This window comes from Sitophilus oryzae, unplaced genomic scaffold (genome assembly GCF_002938485.1).
Source record: "Sitophilus oryzae breed Bouriz unplaced genomic scaffold, Soryzae_2.0 scaffold_1614_pilon_pilon, whole genome shotgun sequence".
NCBI classification, from domain to species: Eukaryota; Metazoa; Arthropoda; class Insecta; order Coleoptera; family Curculionidae; genus Sitophilus; species Sitophilus oryzae.
Window position 1 is genome coordinate 255839 of NW_022146297.1, and position 19409 is coordinate 275247.

At 32.1% G+C, this 19409-nt stretch overlaps 1 protein-coding gene across 1 annotated transcript in view; it reads right to left on the reverse strand.

Moving 5' to 3' along the window:
- The window catches only part of LOC115880105, a 63132-nt gene that overhangs the window by 25934 nt on the left and 17789 nt on the right, over positions 1–19409 (reverse strand). The window contains exons 5-13 of the mRNA XM_030897230.1: positions 19160–19338; positions 17111–17307; positions 16339–16591; positions 15001–15111; positions 14163–14327; positions 12928–13206; positions 8275–8497; positions 3100–3227; positions 2844–3036 (exon numbers count right to left, since the gene is read on the reverse strand). Coding sequence (XP_030753090.1) covers positions 2844–3036; positions 3100–3227; positions 8275–8497; positions 12928–13206; positions 14163–14327; positions 15001–15111; positions 16339–16591; positions 17111–17307; positions 19160–19338 — 1728 coding nt within the window. The remainder of the gene's footprint in view (positions 1–2843; positions 3037–3099; positions 3228–8274; positions 8498–12927; positions 13207–14162; positions 14328–15000; positions 15112–16338; positions 16592–17110; positions 17308–19159; positions 19339–19409) is intronic.

The following is a 19409-nucleotide window of genomic DNA, read 5'->3' on the forward strand; positions in this document are numbered from 1 at the left end:
ATTTCTGCTATCTCTTTGCAGACCTTTGAATAAGAAGACTAAGGAAGGAGCATAATGCTATCCATGTATTCATGCATGGTGGGCGGAAAAAGCACCATAAAAGCTCTCTAGGGTGGGGATCCTTGACAGTTCTGTTTGACGATTCATTTGACACATTTGAATTTGATTTGAAATTTTGTGGATTTGTCAGTCTTTACGGAGCTTATTTTATGTTATTTATTATTTATTCTACTACTGATAGTTGTATAAAGGTAGTAAATCTAGATGGAAATTGTGGCAGAACTTAAATTAACAGTGACACTATCGCGATTTATCGAAAAATACTCTAAAATAGTTGGTTGTGTAGCATCGCGGTGTACCTAAGATTTTTGATATGCTCCTTCCTTAGTCTTCTTATTCAAAGATTTAGGTAAATACATATTTGGTAATTATTGGGAAAAGTGGAAATCGTCCGATTTTTACCAAAATTGGTATACACCCTATTTTGAGATCATAGATTACGAATCTGAACTTGATTCCTGGCGGTCTCTTACCGTTTTTCAGAAAAACGGAAAATTATGTCAACATTGAATTCGTATTTTTAAGGTTTTTTCGCACATATTTTGTTAGGTATTCAATAAACAATCAGGGTTTTGCTATTTTCTTTTTTAACCAATTCTATGCATAATAGAGGAAAATTTGCTAAAATAAATTTGTAAACAATCTGAAAATGTTGGGTTATGCGTTTCTGACATTTAAAGCGACGTTGCCAATGCTAAACCTAAATTTAGCGCGTTTTTTTCGCCCCCTCTGGGATTACCAGATTCATGGAAAGGGAAATATTTTCCCCTACATTCCAAGGCAAAAACCGTTAGATTCTAACGATTTTTCCAACTGATTTTTATTGATTAATGTGCACGAGGTGCAGTTAGAGCTTTTTTCTGCGACTGAAGACAAGTAAGTATTTAGCAATGGAGCCCTGCAATGGATGCACTTTGGACGTCGGAGGTATGTATAATATAGTCAATGTGATGAGGGTAAACTAAATAATTTTTTATTTTTCTCATGGGGTATTTTCTATCGAACATTGTCCGAGATGCCATGTACCCTGCAAATTTTACGCACGCGATAAATTTAGATTTCGTTGCACTAATACAGTGTATTTGTCTAAAAAAGGGGGGACTAAATGTACGTTTAAAATTGGGGCAAAGAGGGGAACTTTTTTTGAGAAGGCGCATTTGGACATTCAGACAATTTGTAAGTTCGTGTTTTACTGGTTAGCCCATAATCACGGGCAGGAGTGGATAATGGTCGAGCTGCAATTGGCGTCCGATACTGTTGTCAACTGGACAAATTTCTGCAGGAAAGTTTGCTTAATTTGTCTGGTTGATAACTCCCAAAAGGTGGGGGGCCCAGGGGTTATTGTAGAGATCGACGAATGTAAGATGAGCAAACGAAAATATAATAGAGGTAGAGTAATCGACGGTAAATGAATTTTCGGAGGAATCGAACGGGAATCAAAAAAGCTCTTTTTGGTACCCGTTGAAGAACGGTCGAAGGAGCATCTGCTGGTGGTTATTCAAGAATGGGTACTACCGGGTACTACAATAATATCGGATTGTTGGAAATCGTACAACTGCTTGGCAGATGAAGGTTTCCAACATCTGACGGTAAACCACTCCCAAAATTTTGTCGATCCAGACACTGGAGCACACACGCAAAATATTGAGAGAGCACGGAGGGATCTGCGCGGAAATGTTCCTAAATGGCCGGGCAAAGATCATTTTCCCTGTTATTTGGCGGAACATTTATTTCGAAGGAAATTTCGAACACCCAAACATCAGGAGATGTACCATGAATTTTTAAATATATCTCAAATGTCTATCCCCCCTCTGCCAATATGAAGCAAAACGCTTAGGTGGATTACTGTGCCTCTATTTTATTGTGAGAGTAGACAAAAAAAAACAAAAAAAACTGTACCAAAACCCAAACCAACTTGACCTGAACCAAACTCAATTTATTATTCTATCCACAACTACTCTCATATATCCTAGAAAATGGCGAGCAAAATGATCCCACTCTCATCCCTTTCCTAGCAGAGATTTGTCCCGTCTCCACGTGGCCTCTGCTGGACTGCAACTTTTTTCTATTTGACATAATTACTATTAATTAATTAAGATATCTACTTAACAGACACCTCCTATTATAATGTTAAAATTAATGTAAGCTTGAATATTATATATTGATAAACTTCTTAGAAGAAGGTTGTTGACGAAGTTGGACAAAACCTACATTGAATGTTGGATTATTATTGTAGTTTAATTAAATATATACTTATTTTATTAAAAAGTATATTAAATAAAACGTATTTTACTTAAACTCCCTAATCCCCCGAAAAAATACAAGACATGGCAACGTTGCAAATTTTCAGATTTCTAGATCAGGTCTAGATTATATTTGTCTCTCTCGTTGCATAAGAGAGAAAAAGAAGGATATATGAACGGTCAAGTGTCAAACTTGTCAGTTTTGGTGGAAATTTTCTTTGTTTATTTTATTAAGAAAAGTGTTTTTCAGTAAAATTTTGGGTATTTTTCTATCCACAATCAAGAACAGCTTTTAGATAAACTATAATATAATGAAAATATAGTGATATTACTACTTTATACAGCGGAAATTAAGAAAAATTCATTGTTGACATAATTTTCCGTTTTTCTGAAAAACGGTACGAGACCGCCAGGAAATAAGTTCAGATTCGTAATCTACGACCTCAAAATAGGGTGTATACCAATTTTGGTGAAAATCGGACGATTTCCACTTTTCCCAATAATTACCAAATATTTTTATTTAAGGAAATAATCACCTACCTCTTATTAATTTTATTGAATCATTTGGTTTGGTACAAAGTTTCATCATGGCACAAATTTGACTTGGTTCCAGAGATTCTTCTAATAAAATAATGATGGCATCGGCATACTGGTCCACGAAATTATCACACTGGGACCTGATTGACTGAGGCAGCACTTTGCAGATGCTATGCACAACAGATTTGATTTCGTCCTAAAGAGAACAATATAAAATAATGTTAATTCTTATTACTAAAAACAAATATAGGTTACTAACGTCAGTTTTCTTATCTTTCAATTCGTTTTCCAGTTCCTTCATGATAAATTCGCATAAAACGCATGTTTCATCGCCAAGATGTTCGATAGGCTTTCCATTAAATGTGTCATCAAAAATAGCATTTGTTTCTGTGAAAAACAAACAATATAAAGTTAAATACAGTACTGATCAATAGTGAATTGTTGTGTCACTACACTAAAAAGTACCTATTTTCTAGTATATAAAGCTTAATTCAGAACCTCTAAATTAGAGAAAAAAATAGGTAATGCTTGCTTTCAATGTAAGCATTCAAAGTATCAAAATTAATAGTAGTGATTTTCAATCAGAAAAATTTAAAAACTTTTAACTTTTCCGTCCGTCGTTGATTTGATGCAATTTTAGTGGTTTATTTAAAAAAATACAGTTCATACTTCAATATGATGGGGAGTGACGGATCCACGGATGACCATTACGGATGCATATAAACTCACCTTTAGGCTTACTCTATGGATACAATTATTGACTAGGTAAGATAGGCAGGCTGTTGGTAGGATATTCTATTAATTCTAATTATATTTTTTTAATTCTGTGAATGATCGTAAACTCTTAAGTATAAACCTGGTATATGAATTTTTAAAGTAGCTCAACCTAAGACGTTTATGGATGTAAAGCACCAGATGGCGGGGCGTATTTCACAGTCTTTTACTAGAGAAAATAAAAATCGATAATTTTCGGACTGTGCCAATTGGTTACTAATCGACCAGATACTTTTTGTCTATTAGATATGCTATAAAAGCTGGTAATTATACAATTCGACCATTGTAAATACCCGACAAATTCCGCAAGGCCGACGAGGTCGATGTTTTTCACTGATAAGAAAAAAAAATGTTTGTTTAGATAATTTTCGAGATATTTTTTCTTTCTGAATGCACATTTTAAAGTATTTTATATTCTTTGTCCGCTTGATCTATTATACTGGTCGCACGTATCGAAGTTTTATTTCTTGTAGTTTTAAAATATTTTCTTGTTTCTTTGTAGTTGTAATGTAAAATTAGATTAATTTATTAAGTTTGATTATAATGTTTAGTGTAGACTACCAGAAGAAATTTAGTAGTGTTTTTATATTTTATTTTGAAGTTAAGTAGTAGGTGAAGGGGTAATTTGGTTAATTTTTCTTTATGTTTGATTAATTAATAAGTTTGATAATTTGTTTAGTGTAGAATACAAGAAGTAGTTTGTGTAGTGTTCTTGTAAGAGATTATATTCATTTATTTTGTAGTTGAGTAGAAGGTGAAGGTATTTGGGTATTTTTTTCTTTTTGTTTTTCTTCTAATAATTATTGTAGTAGTTCTTTTAAATATTGTGATAGATACATTATAATCTTCCTTCTACTTTTCTGGTAGTTGAATATACGAAAAAAATCTGATCAAATTTATTTTAAATGAAATTAATCTAGTCTTATTAATTAATCAAATTAAACTAGTCAAATAATATTAATTGCAATCAATTATTAAAAAATATTAATTATTTTGGAAAATAACTTTTGAAATGGAGTATTATTGATAAAATTTAGCCAATTTTTTTTACCCAGTAGCGTATTTCAATATGATCTTATCATTTATCACTGTATAATAACTTTGTTGTGGCAGAAAAATATACCAGTTAGTTTCAAAATATTATTTTTTTTTCAAACGTCACAAAAGTATTAATTTTTGCGACGTGATTGACAATATAAAAAAGTCATTTTAACGCCTAGGCATAAAAGTAAAGCACTTTACGCCTAAGCATAAAAGTATGAAAATATATTATTAAAATGACATAAGTCTCAAATTCAACGAGCCGTAACCATAGTTTCTCGATATATAATTACTCATGGTACAAAGAAAACTTGAAAACAAGGTATGGTCGATAGCGTCTCCAATTTCGTTCAGTTTGCGCATATCGCCTGTGACGTCATATGCCATACAACAAAATATCCGTATTGTTCAATTGCCACTAATAAAAAAAGACCTAAAATAGGGAAGAATTAAATAACCCCTAAAGTTATGTAAAATCATCGAGCTGGACATTTGAAAAGTTATGACACATTATACACATTTATTATGTGTCATCTGTTTGAAAATTTGAAATTGGCGCGTGGAGCTTGCCGACCAATATTGCCGTTTATCACCTGTGACGTGGTGACCAACCTGGCAATATCATACCTTTTTTTTTTGTATCATGATAATTACGTACAAGGTATGAGTTTTAAATATTTTATATTATTTGGAACGTTTGAAATTGTTTAAAACATTATTTGTGGCGTTTGAAAAAAAATAGCATGTTCTATTCGGAGTAAAAATGACTTTTGTGCTTCGGCTGTATGTCAAACCTACAGTCTCGCCACGAAAAGTGTCATTTTTACTCCTAATAAAACAATATACTAGAAAGTTTTATGGTTTAACGGGCTTTGTGAGTTAAAACATAATGATATTTTCAGTTTTTATAATTCTTGATCGAAAATAAACGGCGTCAGCGATGGCTATGAAATGAAGATTGCTGTCATTTTATATGTAAATTTATGTGGGAAATGTCGTCGATCGTCGTTTCCCTGCCAACTGGACGCCGTTTTTTTTTCATATGGTACAAAGTTAAAGCAAACTTGACTCTGACCATGTTAAATAAAGATTTAAATGGTGTATTAAGTACATAATATTTATTTAAATGTCAAATAATATTATTGAAACAAGTGCCAAGTTTTATTTTTAATTAAGAAAAAAATTGTATAAACGTTTTGTTTTCAAAAAAAAATTATCTTAAATTCGTAAAACCTCAATTTAGAATAAAATGATTGAAGAATGAAATAAAATTTTATAGCCCTGGGTCAAATGGAAAAATAAAGTAAGTGTATGTAACTTTTTTAAATATTAATAATTACCAGTAATTAGCATTAATGTACTAACATATTGAAAATTGTTATTTCTTTGTTAAATACGGTTTAGAATCCTTAAAATAACAGCAAAAATAATCGAAAATCAACAATGAAATAATAGTTTTGTTTAAATTTCTTAACAGCTGAGCCCTATTATAGTTCGCAAAAATCCGAGCTATATTATTACATTACTCTGAGGGAAATACCGCAAATAATCGATATTTTTGACTCCGCCCCTAATCACATGCTTCATTCTTTTAAAGCTTTACGATTTGTTCACCAGAGGCAGCACATTTTGTCGAGAGGTTGACCAACTTTAAGAATATATAAACAAGGGTATAAAGCATAGTTGAATTCACTAATTTATTGCACTAATTTTGAAGTCCTGAATGACGCTTAAGAGTTTAGGGTTAGATAGGTATGATAATGGTGGAATAAGTTAAAAGGTTTGCTAACAACTACGACAATGATACTAATTGACAATGACTACCACTAATTTTGACGTTCTAAAGCTTCATTCAGAACCTCGCAATTAGTGGAATAAATTAGTGGTTTCAATTACACTTTATACTTTTTAGTTTACGATCATTCACAATGTTTAAAAACACAATTAAAATTAATAGAATATCCTAGCAAAATCTTGCGCTAGTCAGTTGTATCCATAGAGAAAGCCTAATATTTAGCTTATAAATCAATCAACTTTTGATTTCTAACCACAATTTCTCTTGACGGAAGATAATCAAAGGCCTTAATAACATTTCTCGCAAATATTGAAGTATAATTAGTGGAAAAGTTAAAAGTTTGATAACTTTTTCTACTAATTGAAATTGTCTACCACTAATTTTGACGTTCTGAATGCTTACATTGATATTAAAGGAACAAACTTCTACGCTAATTGAAACCACTAATTGCGATGTTCTGAAAGAAGCTTATGTGCTTGATTAATTGAAATTACAGGAAAAAACTTCTACGCCAATTGAAACCACTAGTTTAGTCCACTAATTTTGAGGTTCTGATTAAAGCTTAAGTACTCATAAGGAGACAAAAGGAGAAACATTACCGCATCATCGAGGATCATCTTTGTTTATGATTATTTTCCACAAACCATACCCGACCTCACAATAGAGAGACATTTTTAAAGCTAAGTTAGCATAGAGTACTTATGGAAGAAACTCAATCTTATTCAAATCTAATACGCCACACAAGAAGAAAACATTCGACCAATGTGTACTACCAGTCATAACCTATGCATGCAAAACCTGGACACTTAAAATGAATATTATAAGGAAACTGCAGGTCGCTCAACGCTCAATGGAACGAAATATGCTGGGAATGAACAAAAAAGACCGTAAAAGAACAGAGCGGATACGACAAAAAAAAACAGGTAATAGATGTCATCAGCAGAATCAAATCCCTCAAGTGGCAATATGGGCAGGAAACCAGGCAAGAAGGACGGACAACAGATGGACCACAAAAATTACAACAAAGGAGTTAAGAGATCTAGAAGAAAACCAAAACTGAGATGGGACCATGATATTAGGAAATTAGCAGGAATAACTTGGGCCCAAGAACAGTTGTTAACCTAATAGGACTGCTCATTCAGCCGAAAGTGTCTGCCAGATGCATGCAAAAACTCTTCGCTTTGTGACGTCATTGTAATCCTTGTCGTGACAGTGTGTGTATTATTGGTATGCAAAACATTCATTATTTAGTTTATTTATTTAAACCCCTTATATGTATGCAGTATAGAAAATTAACTATATAAATCGTATTAAATATTCGCATAATGCATTTTTAAGAACAGCAGTCCCCAGTATCACCTTTTGCAGGCATTCTTTTTAGAGTACTTACATATTTTGCTTTAAAATAATTAATAAACAATATCGTAGGCACTTAGTCACAATCCACAACACAAAATGAACGTATTTATAAACTCTATAGCTCTAAAAACCTTAAAAACACCTTTTTCACATTTAAAATCGACAAAATAATTAACTCAAAATTTCTCAGCTGCTATTTTTATTAGTTTACTATAGGTAACCAATAATACACACTGTCATGACAAGGACTACAATGACGTCACAACTGTCAGCTGAAGCGCGGGAAGAGGCGAACGTAGGTCTTATGAGGATGAGCAATACTATTAGTTTACCGTTTTTGACTTGGGTCAGCATAGCCAACAATAGACAACAATGGACGCAATTACAAAGGGAGACTATACCATAATTGGTAATGGTTGAATAAGCTGAAAATGATGATTTTTTGGTGTTAAATGTTGTTCTTACCTGTATCTCCTCCATAAACGACAACTTCGGGCGATTTATAATCCGAAGCAGGTGTGGTGTCGTTGCAGAATTTCAAATATTCACAGACTTCGGCGGGTTTAAAGTCAGCTATGATCATCTCAACCAGTTCGTCGGTGTACGTGTCGATAAAATCTGTGCACTCGCCTTTAAGGTTACCAGGTAAATGGTTGCAGGCCTTGTCCAATGCAGCTTTAATTTCAGCCTGAAATAGTTACATAGAAAAAACAAAGTGTAATATATGCAAATATATGACATTTTATAGTTGTTTGGATGTAGTTACAAAAATATTAAAGAACAAAAAAAATAGGGATTACGTTTTTCAGCTAGTTTTTTGCACGTCATTTTATTGGTGCTTTGGTCTTTTATAACTTTGTATACTGTAGTAATGTGTATAGAAATGTATTTTATATAAAAAATACATAATAATATAATACCTTTAAGACTATTCTCTCATAGAACATATCTTCGATTAAAATACAACTTCAAATTTGATTTAACAATAATAAATAAAATTGTTAATTTTCCTAATCTAATAATACATCTTTTTCCTACACGTGCACACCTAAAATGGTGTATAATATAAATAATTTTTATCTCTACATTTGGTTTATTATTATTCTGACATTAAATTGGAAAAACAATATGGGATATTGTTATTAAATTTAATCTGAGGTTAAATGGAATTTTTAACTCTTGGTTAACTATAAAGTAAGTGTCATTTGATAGCTTACAAAAAACTAAGATAGGAAGGATGCTCTATAGTCTAAGAGCTAGCAACGTTTTCGAGAACGTATTTTAAGACGTCTGGCTCTTTGATATATCTTTTACTATGCTCTCTGGAACAGCATGCGGCCCGTCTGGCTGCCGATACCCGTTGCGTTCACTACTGCGCATCGGAAGAAGATCCTATATTTTTTATTAATTTAGTCCTATAAATTCCAGTGTTGAATATAAATCGAACATGTCTCCATAGCGCAGTGCGTAGAGTTTCCGACCACGAACCGATGATTCAGGGTTCGAATCCGGGTCAGGGCAAAGAATTTTTTATTTTATTTTATATTCTGATAGTAAAGTATTAAATAATTCTGGTAATTAAAAAAAACAAATATTTAATATTTTACTATCAGAATATAAACAAAAATAAAATAAAAAAGTCTTTGCCCTGACCCGGATTCGAACTCTGAATCATCGGTTTGTGGTCGGAAACTATACGCACTGCGCTATGGAGACATGTTCGATTTATATTCAATACTAGAATTTAAAGGGCTAATAAAAATATAGGATCTTCTTTCAATGCGCAGTAGGGAACGCAACGTTTACCGGCAGCAAGACGGGCCGCATGCTGTTCTAGAGAGCATAGTAAAAGATATATCAAAGAGCCAGACGTCTTAAAATACGTGTTTTTCCGACGTTGCTAGCTCTCGTACTACTATGTTGTACTGTTTGAATTCTGCAGCAGGTCAAAAAAAATATTTATTTAAATGTCAATATTTCAGAAACGGTTATAGGCTTGGTGCATTTCAGTTGATTTTGAAAATTCCGACCGCAGCGCTCTATACGGCAGAAATCAGAAGTTTTAGCTCTGTATTTCACGCAGTTCCTATGTTGATCATATTGAAATGATATTACAATCGTGGCTTTGTCATAATATTTAACTATTTTAGTTTTTAATAGTGCAGTTATTGAAACCATAAAACACTCAGGTACGAAGTTTGTGCGATGCAACGCTGTTTCGGGTAGTACAAATTAAGTGAAAAAGAACACAAACTGGGCTTCGCTTTAACCTTTCTGGGACCGTGCGGGGCATTTTAGGTACCACAGATGCGTTTTTTCTTTAATAACTTTCACAATTATATATATATATATATATATATATATATATATATATATATATATATATATATATATATATATATATATATATATATATATATATATATATATATATATATATATATATATATATATATATTTATGTCTCACTTTATTTCAGGTAATCCTAGAAAATATACTACAAAACCCTTTTTTAACAAAAATATCCAAATATTTTTTTTTATTTTCCGCGAAAAACTGAAATTTACTGTCTAGGGTACCGCCGTTACCCCGCACGGCCTGCAGTGATTCGAAATCCTACACGCACAATTCATGTTTTTTCGTGTTGGTGACTTTGTATGGAGACGTAAACAAGTTCTTTATCTAGTTTAGTGTTGGTATTTACTGTGCTGTAGTAATTTAGTGTGTGTATTTATTGGGAAAATGGCGCAATAGAAATATATTGATGACGGGCTAACAAAAAAAAAGATTCCTGACGAATTTGCTTTGAATTTTACGCACGAAGAATAATCCTCGAGCACAAGGACTTGTACTTCTAAACGTTCTAAGAAGGAAATAAAATAGTAACAATTTTCACAAAACTGTAAAAACAGCAATAGATTTATTTCTTGTCGAAAGCAATGCCACAGTTCCCATAAATGCTTTGAATAAGAAGACTAAGGAAGGAGCATATCAAAAATCTTAGGTACACCGCGATGGGCCTCAAATATGGCCGACTTAAATTCCGGTTTATCAGTGCCGTTCTAATTTTATTTAAAAAATACAAAACTATGATGTAGGGTAGACGTGGGGTAGACTCAATAATTTGTTATTTTATTTTACGTTGTGAATAAATGTTGGTATAGTAAACGCCACGAATGTTTGGGAGTGATTCATCGGTCGCTACCATGTGAACTAATCTGTTCAAGGTCACATAAAACTTAATTCCAGTGCCGTGGTCTTTCAAGTCATATAATAATCAATATATAATCTGTTGTAATTTCTTGTTGTAACTGTCAAAGTCTTGTCAAAACATATATTTGGTTATAAATATAAAATGGAATGCCCCATTTGTCGCACTGCAAGCACACCAATGGACTGACGCACAAAAACGAATCAATCAAAGAAACGCGATATAGTATCGTCTTTGTCAATCGCGCTAACATTTTAGAATAAGTAGGAGGAGCGCAGGCAGATGATTAGACCAGGTCTTTAAAAACCTACGTCTGCGGTAAAAATTTACGTTGTTAATGTAAAAATGATAGCGCGCGTATCGATTCAAACTTCATCAAGCGATGAATCACTGCCAAACATTCGTGGCGTTTACTCTAGTTATTAAAATTGTTATAAAAATATATAATTCTAATAAAAATAGATAAGTTATAATAAGTATTTATTAACACAAACATCCGATACGCTACTGAAGCAGGTAAGTCAAATTAACGTATCAAAATTCTTTGACATCTGATCTTTGACAAGTAGTAAAATAAAAGCTAAAATGCAAGAAAATATATAATTTCGTTAATTTAAGTGAATTTCATAAATGATCGGTTTACTACATGTATGTATATTATACAGTCACTTACTAGCGAAAAGTTGTTCCATTATTTCACTCAATTTTTGCCGAGATCTACCGCACGCTACACAACCAACTATTTTAGAGTTTTTTTCGATAAATCGCGATAATGTCACTGTTAATTTAAGTTCTGCCACAATTTCCATCTAGATTTACTACCTTTATACAACTATTAGTAGTAGAATAAATAATAAATAACATAAAATAAGCTCCGTAAAGACTGACAAATCCACAAAATTTCAAATCAAATTCAAATGTGTCAAATGAATCGTCAAACAGAACTGTCAAGGATCCCCACCCTAGAGAGCTTTTTCCGCCCACCATGCATGAATACATGGATAGCATTATGCTCCTTCCTTAGTCTTCTTATTCAAAGCATAAATGCTGCTAAAGACATTCAAACCAAAGATGCGGCTTTCGCGCCAGATCATGTAACAGAAAAACAAAAATATTATGTTTTACATGCAAAAAAAAACATTTTTAATATTTACCGCAAAGCATGTAAAACGTTGTAATGCCCTGACTACCAAAATAATGTGTAGAAAATTAGTAACAGTTTAGTTTTAAAATTAAATGTTTTTTATATTAAACAAATACAAACTATTTAAATTATTGACGTTTTATTATAAAACTTTACAAATAATTATTAATAATTTACCTTAGTGACAAAATGTTAATAATTTTTGAAATATTTCGGTGGGGTATCAGAGTTACCCCACACGGCCTGAAACGTAACTTTTTGTAGCACGGTCTCGGAAAGATTGTAAGTTGTTACAATTTCAAATGTTACTAACATTGTTAAAACATAAAGGAGGGCGTAATTACATGGTTGTTGGATGCAATAACATTCAATAACTCAACTTTCCCGGATATTCAACTCTCCCGAAACAACATTTTATAGCTTCACACTGATTTGATTAAAAGCAAAAACGGACAGGAGCAGCTTGACAAAACAAGTGAGTAAACAAAGTGCACATTACATAATCAAAAAATAGGCATATACTATGAGAGGATAAATTATAATTTACAATATTAATGGTATACTTGTTTTAATCAACTAGTGCTTAAATTTTTATGAGCATCTTCTAAAATTATAATTATATACCTTTAAGAAAATATAACTGAAATAGCCTCAGTTATGTTTCCCCTACCAAAATCGGTGCGTAACAAGCGACAAATTGATAAAATTAAGTTAAAGGTACCAAAAAACAGTACCAAATTTTACTGCATATAATTATTCTTACCTTGCTGGTTTTGCCTTTGGCTAACGATTCAATTTCAGTAACTATGGCCAGGCAGAAGGGACATTTGTCAGACGATTTGGCGTTCATGAACACGTCGACGTCTTTAACTTTGTCCGATGGGCAAGCTCTGAGCATTGGGCACACCTGCGAAGGGTCAATCTCTTGCGCCAAAATGGCGACCATGGCAGGTTCGTAGGTGTTGACGAATTCGTAACATGTTTCGTTAACGGATTTGGGCAATTTGGAGCAGGCACCGTCAATGACTCTCTTGATGTCAGCCTGGAAACAAAAACAATAGAGTTATGAAAATATGTTGTTCCCCATTAAATTTTAATGTCATTTCTGAATAACTGACATATAGGTGTCGCACAGTGTTGCGAAAATGGTCATTTTGGACAAAAATCCTAGAGCTTTTGCATCAGTCTTTTTAATTATTCATTTTGACACAAAATATAAATAAACAAACATTTTTTATAATATCGCAATGAATAAATTTTAAATAAAACTTAAGATTTACAAAAATAATAATAACATAAATAAAACTAACATAAAACTAAAAAAATACAGGGGGATTCAAAACTGAGTACACAGATTTTAAGGGCGTTTTCACGAGAATACTATGAAAAATATTTCATACAATCGTTTGTCCTAACTTGCTTCGTTTTCTAGATACTTCGTATTGCGTTAAAAAAATGTTTTAAAATTATGCTTAAAAAAAGAAAAAAAACTCAAAAAGTGCATGTTAGTAGCAGCAACGGATCACAGATTTATAATGTCCAAATATAAGGCTACTTATATACAAAATCTGTTCGATACAGTTTTTTACGTTTTTTGTTAAAGCTTAATTAAAGTTTGATACTTTTATTTTATACTTTGTGAGCTACGATAGGTTTACATTTTTTGTAAATTTAGGGTGACGAACTCATACGTTTTCCGTTATCTATTTTTAATACACTTACCTTAACTAACAGCAAACATAGCAAAATAAAACTTATATAAATGCAATCTGCTACAAATAAACAATCTGCTACTAAATTCGAATTTTAATTTGGATTTTCGTATTTTTGTCTATGGGCCGCAACACTGTGTGTCGGTCCAACATAAATTATTGACTTTCATTTGAAAGGTTACTGTGGCGAGGTTTTTTTCGGATTAAACAAGAATTATATGGCTTTAAATTCTTAAAAGTTCAGTACCTATAAACTACAATTAAATTAATAAGAAAATATGCCTACCTCAGCTGATGGACTACTTATAGCTTGCTGAACAAAATGAAGGAAATACTGGCAGAACATGCAAAGTTGTTCGCTGTATACATTTCGGCCTGGAGTGAGTAAATCAATGGGTAATTGCATCTGCTCAGGTGTTCCAATGGTTAATTCTTGAGTGGGTTTAATTACCTAAAAATATGCATGATATAATTTTTCCATCATATAGTTTATACAACTCTCGTTTGAGCTAATGTCAAATATATTGTCGTACTCTCTATTTCAAGTGAAAACAGGATGAAATAGATTATAGATTATAATATTTCGGAAATTACTGCATACTCTAGACAAACTTTACATGAAATTTGGTATGCAATATGAATTGATGACAGACGAACTAAACTGACACATCTTAACGTGGGTTTACATGCATTCGTAATGCGTTGTCCCTCGTTTTTATGCAATTTTATTGGTTTAATAATAAAAATGACAGATCATACTTGAACATGATTGAAGTGGCGGGACACCGGATAAACCCACCTTTAAATGAACATTAGAAAAATAACGATGACATATCATTGAAGGATGTACAAACTACTTATTTTTTTGTATATTAATATACGAATTTGAATTGTTTTAAAGAATTGTGTTACACCATATTGGGAAAAATGATCACATTAAAATATTTTTATTATTGCAAACAGATATGTAGAAAGAGTATACTGATTATTGTCAATATGTAGTCCAAAATTTGTCATAAATAATAGGATATATAAAAATTTTCTATAAAGCGCGTTCTAAAATCTCCTAATATGCTTCAATACCAATAATATAATTATATAGTATCAAATAATATAAAAAATACCTTTATAACAACATCCTTCTCAGGAATATATACATGGTCAGACTGTGCCTTCAGTTTTATAGCTGTTGCTGCTTGATCATCGAACAGTAGAGGGGCAATGATATGTGGTTTCTAAAATTAATATTAGATTATTACAACTTAATACAACTGTATAGAAAGTTGAATCTTAAAAAATACACATTTTAAACTGAAAATTCAGTGAGTGACAATAAAATGTATATTTTTTATATCTTTTGTTGAACTACACGATGCCACAAATTATGCAGTTAGTTATACCTCCTCACTTACTTGGTAAATTTTTAATTATCATAGTGTACACTTTTAAATACGTATATTAAAGATAAGGATGTACTCATAACCACTAGAGTAAGAAAGTAAGAAGTAGTTAAAGTTAGATTTGCTTTGTTTTATGAAACTGTCTTTGGATATTTTCGAAAGATAGTACAAGGGCAAAATTAAATTATGACTAAATTTTATCTTGCATTTCAAACCTTGTGATATATCAATGACTAAAGAATACAAGGACAAATAGCAACCGAAACCAAACTGTGACCATTCTTCCAAACAGTGCCGTGGCACATATTTTTCTTAACATAGCCGATTGAAGCGATATTTATATTTTTGGTAAATATTTTCACTACGCCTCTGGTGTGCCCTGTGGTATCATACTAATTAATTACGAAAAAAACGTATTAAAATGTAAACAAAAGGTACAAAACTAGTATATCGACGTATAGCACATATCAAGTACATATATTAGAAAAATAATTATCGAATTCAATAAAAAAAACGCTAAAAAGGTGTAGTGGACTGTTTATTTCCCTATAAAACGTAACTCCTGGATCTTTCTTATCATTGCGCCTTTTACACTTGAAAGATGAAAAAATTACCAATGTAATAAAGCTTATACAAAGTTCACTACACACAACCAACTATTAAAAATCGCTAAATTATCGCTGATGAACAGCTTATGATTCATCCGTTATGTCCAAAAAAATGGCGTCTAAAGGTCACAAATTTTGCTGCAGCCCGTATATGGCCGTTACATGTCCTTGTATTCTTTAGTCGTTGTGATATATCATCATCTAACCCCACTTTTTATATATTTGGCATTTTTTGAAATTTGACTGCTGTCACACACAATACGTCAAAATGATTTTTTGTTATGGAACCTGATGTTTTACTGATTCTACATAAACTTTTTTCTATAATTTGATAATAAAAAATTCCATTTATATAGAATTTTATGTAAATACTCTTTGTACGAGTACCATTTGATATCAGTTAGTATTAATTTAGATTACCAAAAACATTTTTTTAAAATTAATTAAACCTTACTTTCTGGCTTGAAGGACAAATTCCAATCAGATTGCAAGTTTCTGTTGCATTTAATGAATCTACCAGATAGTTGTAAATCAGTCCGTAATACTCATTGACAATGCTGAGACACTGATCTTTGAAACCATGAGTTTGTTTACAGAGACCCTGCAATACTTCCTTGAATTCCGTTTCGGTAGTGTTGGCAATTAGAATATCTCGAAGGTGTTTAACGAGTTGTTCACATAATTCACAAGGTAAATCGTCCTTGTTTCTGAAAGAACAAAAGAAACTTACTAAGGTATTTGTAAAAAAATATATTGCAATAAAAACTATTCTTGTTAGATTCACTACGTTTTATGTGATTCTAGAGTAAGAAATAAAGATATTTAGAAAATCTGAAGAAAATATAAAAAATATACTTGCATAAAGTCAAATTCTGAACAACTTTTTTGTTCAATTTTTTTTTCAATATTTTCTCACCTAACCCCATATACTGTAAAGGGTTTTTGAAGAGAGGGTTTGAATTATAAAGAAATTCCGCATAACCTTTTTTTCAATAAGTCGATAATGAAAAAATCGTATTCTGTTGTACACTTTTTGGTACACAAAATATCAGGAAACGCAGATAGTTACTGAATAAAAAGATTTAAGTTACAATACAGCTAAAAAATAAGTAAATTTTACTAAAATAAATTTTTGTTGAAGCTAACTTTTCTGATTTCTATACCAATGTAATATTATTTTAAAAATGCCTTATTTATTACTCAAAAATATTTAAAAATATACTTACTCAGGTTTTACATAACCTATCTTTGACATAGGTGTAATTTCTACATCATGCTTATGGAAATTGACGTAACATTCTCCAGAGAGTAAACAGACATCATTGGCGTTAAGTCTTGATCTAAGGAATGCGTAAATATCGGCGAAATATTTAACAATAATGTTGCTGCAGGAATCTGAATAACTGCTCAATTTACCGCACATCTGTGAAAATAAAAATATACATTTTAATTTTTTTTATAAAATATGTAATTTCCACCATTCTGTATATTTTTGGGATATTTGAATTCAACTTCAAATTCTTTTTACAACAGTGTATCATAACAAAAGGTTTTAAACTTTTTAGAGTTTGCTTTAAACACTTCATAATAATTTTATTATTTATGCAAACTAGTCTATGTCCTACAATCCCATGTAGGGAGAAAACATATGATTTTGTCGGACACAAAGAAATGACAAAAATAAATCTACATTTGAATTAAAAGTCCCTATACAGGTTGTTAATTTGTTTATTACTCGCGGCAAGAGCTTTATGGTTAAAATATGGCAACCTCGGCCCGCTCGTCAAGAGATGACGCGACGCTACGAGTCGGCAGCTTAGTTTAGTACTAATTTGGAATGCAGGCAGTGTTCCCATTCTGTTCCCCAATAAGTAACCGTCCAGTTACGAACACTCCACTAACTGGACCAGAACCGTTCTGCTTTCCAAGTGGTAACCAACTCAAGGCGGAACTCAAGAACTTGGAAGATTCCATCCGCAACCTGGAATGGAAATCTTGCAATGGTCTAGGACACTCGAAGAAGTTTCTGAGGGCTTATGATCAAGAAAAATCACAGATCTTCCTGGGTCTGAGTAAGAACAATCTTCGGATTGTCACGGGGTTTTTAACAGGACACTGTCTCCTCAATGAACACCTCAGTAGATTGAAACTAAGAAGAAACGGCGAATGCAGATTCTGTGGGGAAGATGGTGAAACACCAGTACACCTCATCACTGAGTGCGCCGAGACGACAACCATTCGTGCCATGAATTTTGGTACGACTGATATTGGAGATGGAGAACTACCCTCTATAAAACCGTCCCAGATACTGGCTTTTGTCAAAGCCCTGGGACTGTATGATGAGTTATGATTCAAGAAAGGGGGACACAATGGATCTGTAAGGTCGAAGTGATTAACCCCCCTCCCACTCATTCTAAATTCTAATTCATTCTAAACCGTCCAGTTAACAATCTGTATACCCTGCTGGTCATCCAAACGATGTGGTCTGGATTTTAATGCGTCTGACAGAATTATATAAATGACCAGTTGACAGACAGAGAGAAAATCAAAAGCGACATACAGTGTTGCCGTTTTTTTTACGTTTGTAGGAAAATGTGTGTAGAAAAATATAAGCTATTTTAAAAATTTTCATGTATACTACTGAAGTGAAAATAATATATTTAAGCTAAATATAATCTATTACAGCTGTAGTAAAATGAGTAACTAATACTGAAAAATAAAGCTCCAACTCTAGATGCAAACGCCTACTTGTGCGGTTTGAAATTTTGATGCAAAATCTGGCAATACCATATAGAAGAAATGTAAAATGTATTGTTATGATTCACAATCCTGAGGTAATAATAGGCGGTTGAAGCGTAGTGCTAGCCACATTACCTTCCTTGTATACCGAACGGCTCTAGTATAGCAAGCTGTACCTTGCTACTCTCAAGGCGTTAAACGCTATATACGGGAGCTATTATTATTATATTATAAATAATAATTCAATTATGTTTCCTAACCTAAAAAAATAAAAATTCTAATTTTCTATACAAATGATTCCATTGGAACAGGACCACTGAAACTCGCTCAGTATAAGAAATTTAAATCTATGATGATTTTGCAAAAAATGCGATATTTGCGAAAATGATTCATAATTGGAATGTAAAAAACAATGTGTTATCTTAAATCAATAAAATCAAATAATCTATTAAACTGTATTTTAAATTACTGCTAATTACTATCTTTTCTTGACACAATCAACACAGAATCTGAAATCGGGATATATTTATACAAACCTCTAATAAATAATTTAAGAATTCATTTTCATTTAAACCATTGAATTTGTCTACTACAATATCCATGACGGTGTTACAATCGTCACAACGATTTCTTGCGATGGATTCTGTCGGTTTAGTTGCCACTTCCTTGCTATTCTCTGCTAGGAGTTTCTCGATTCTTGGATTGTTACATAAACCTGTAAATGTAATATATGTAATTTAAAATTTAGAATTTAGAAACATAATTATTATACATTCAGATGCAAAA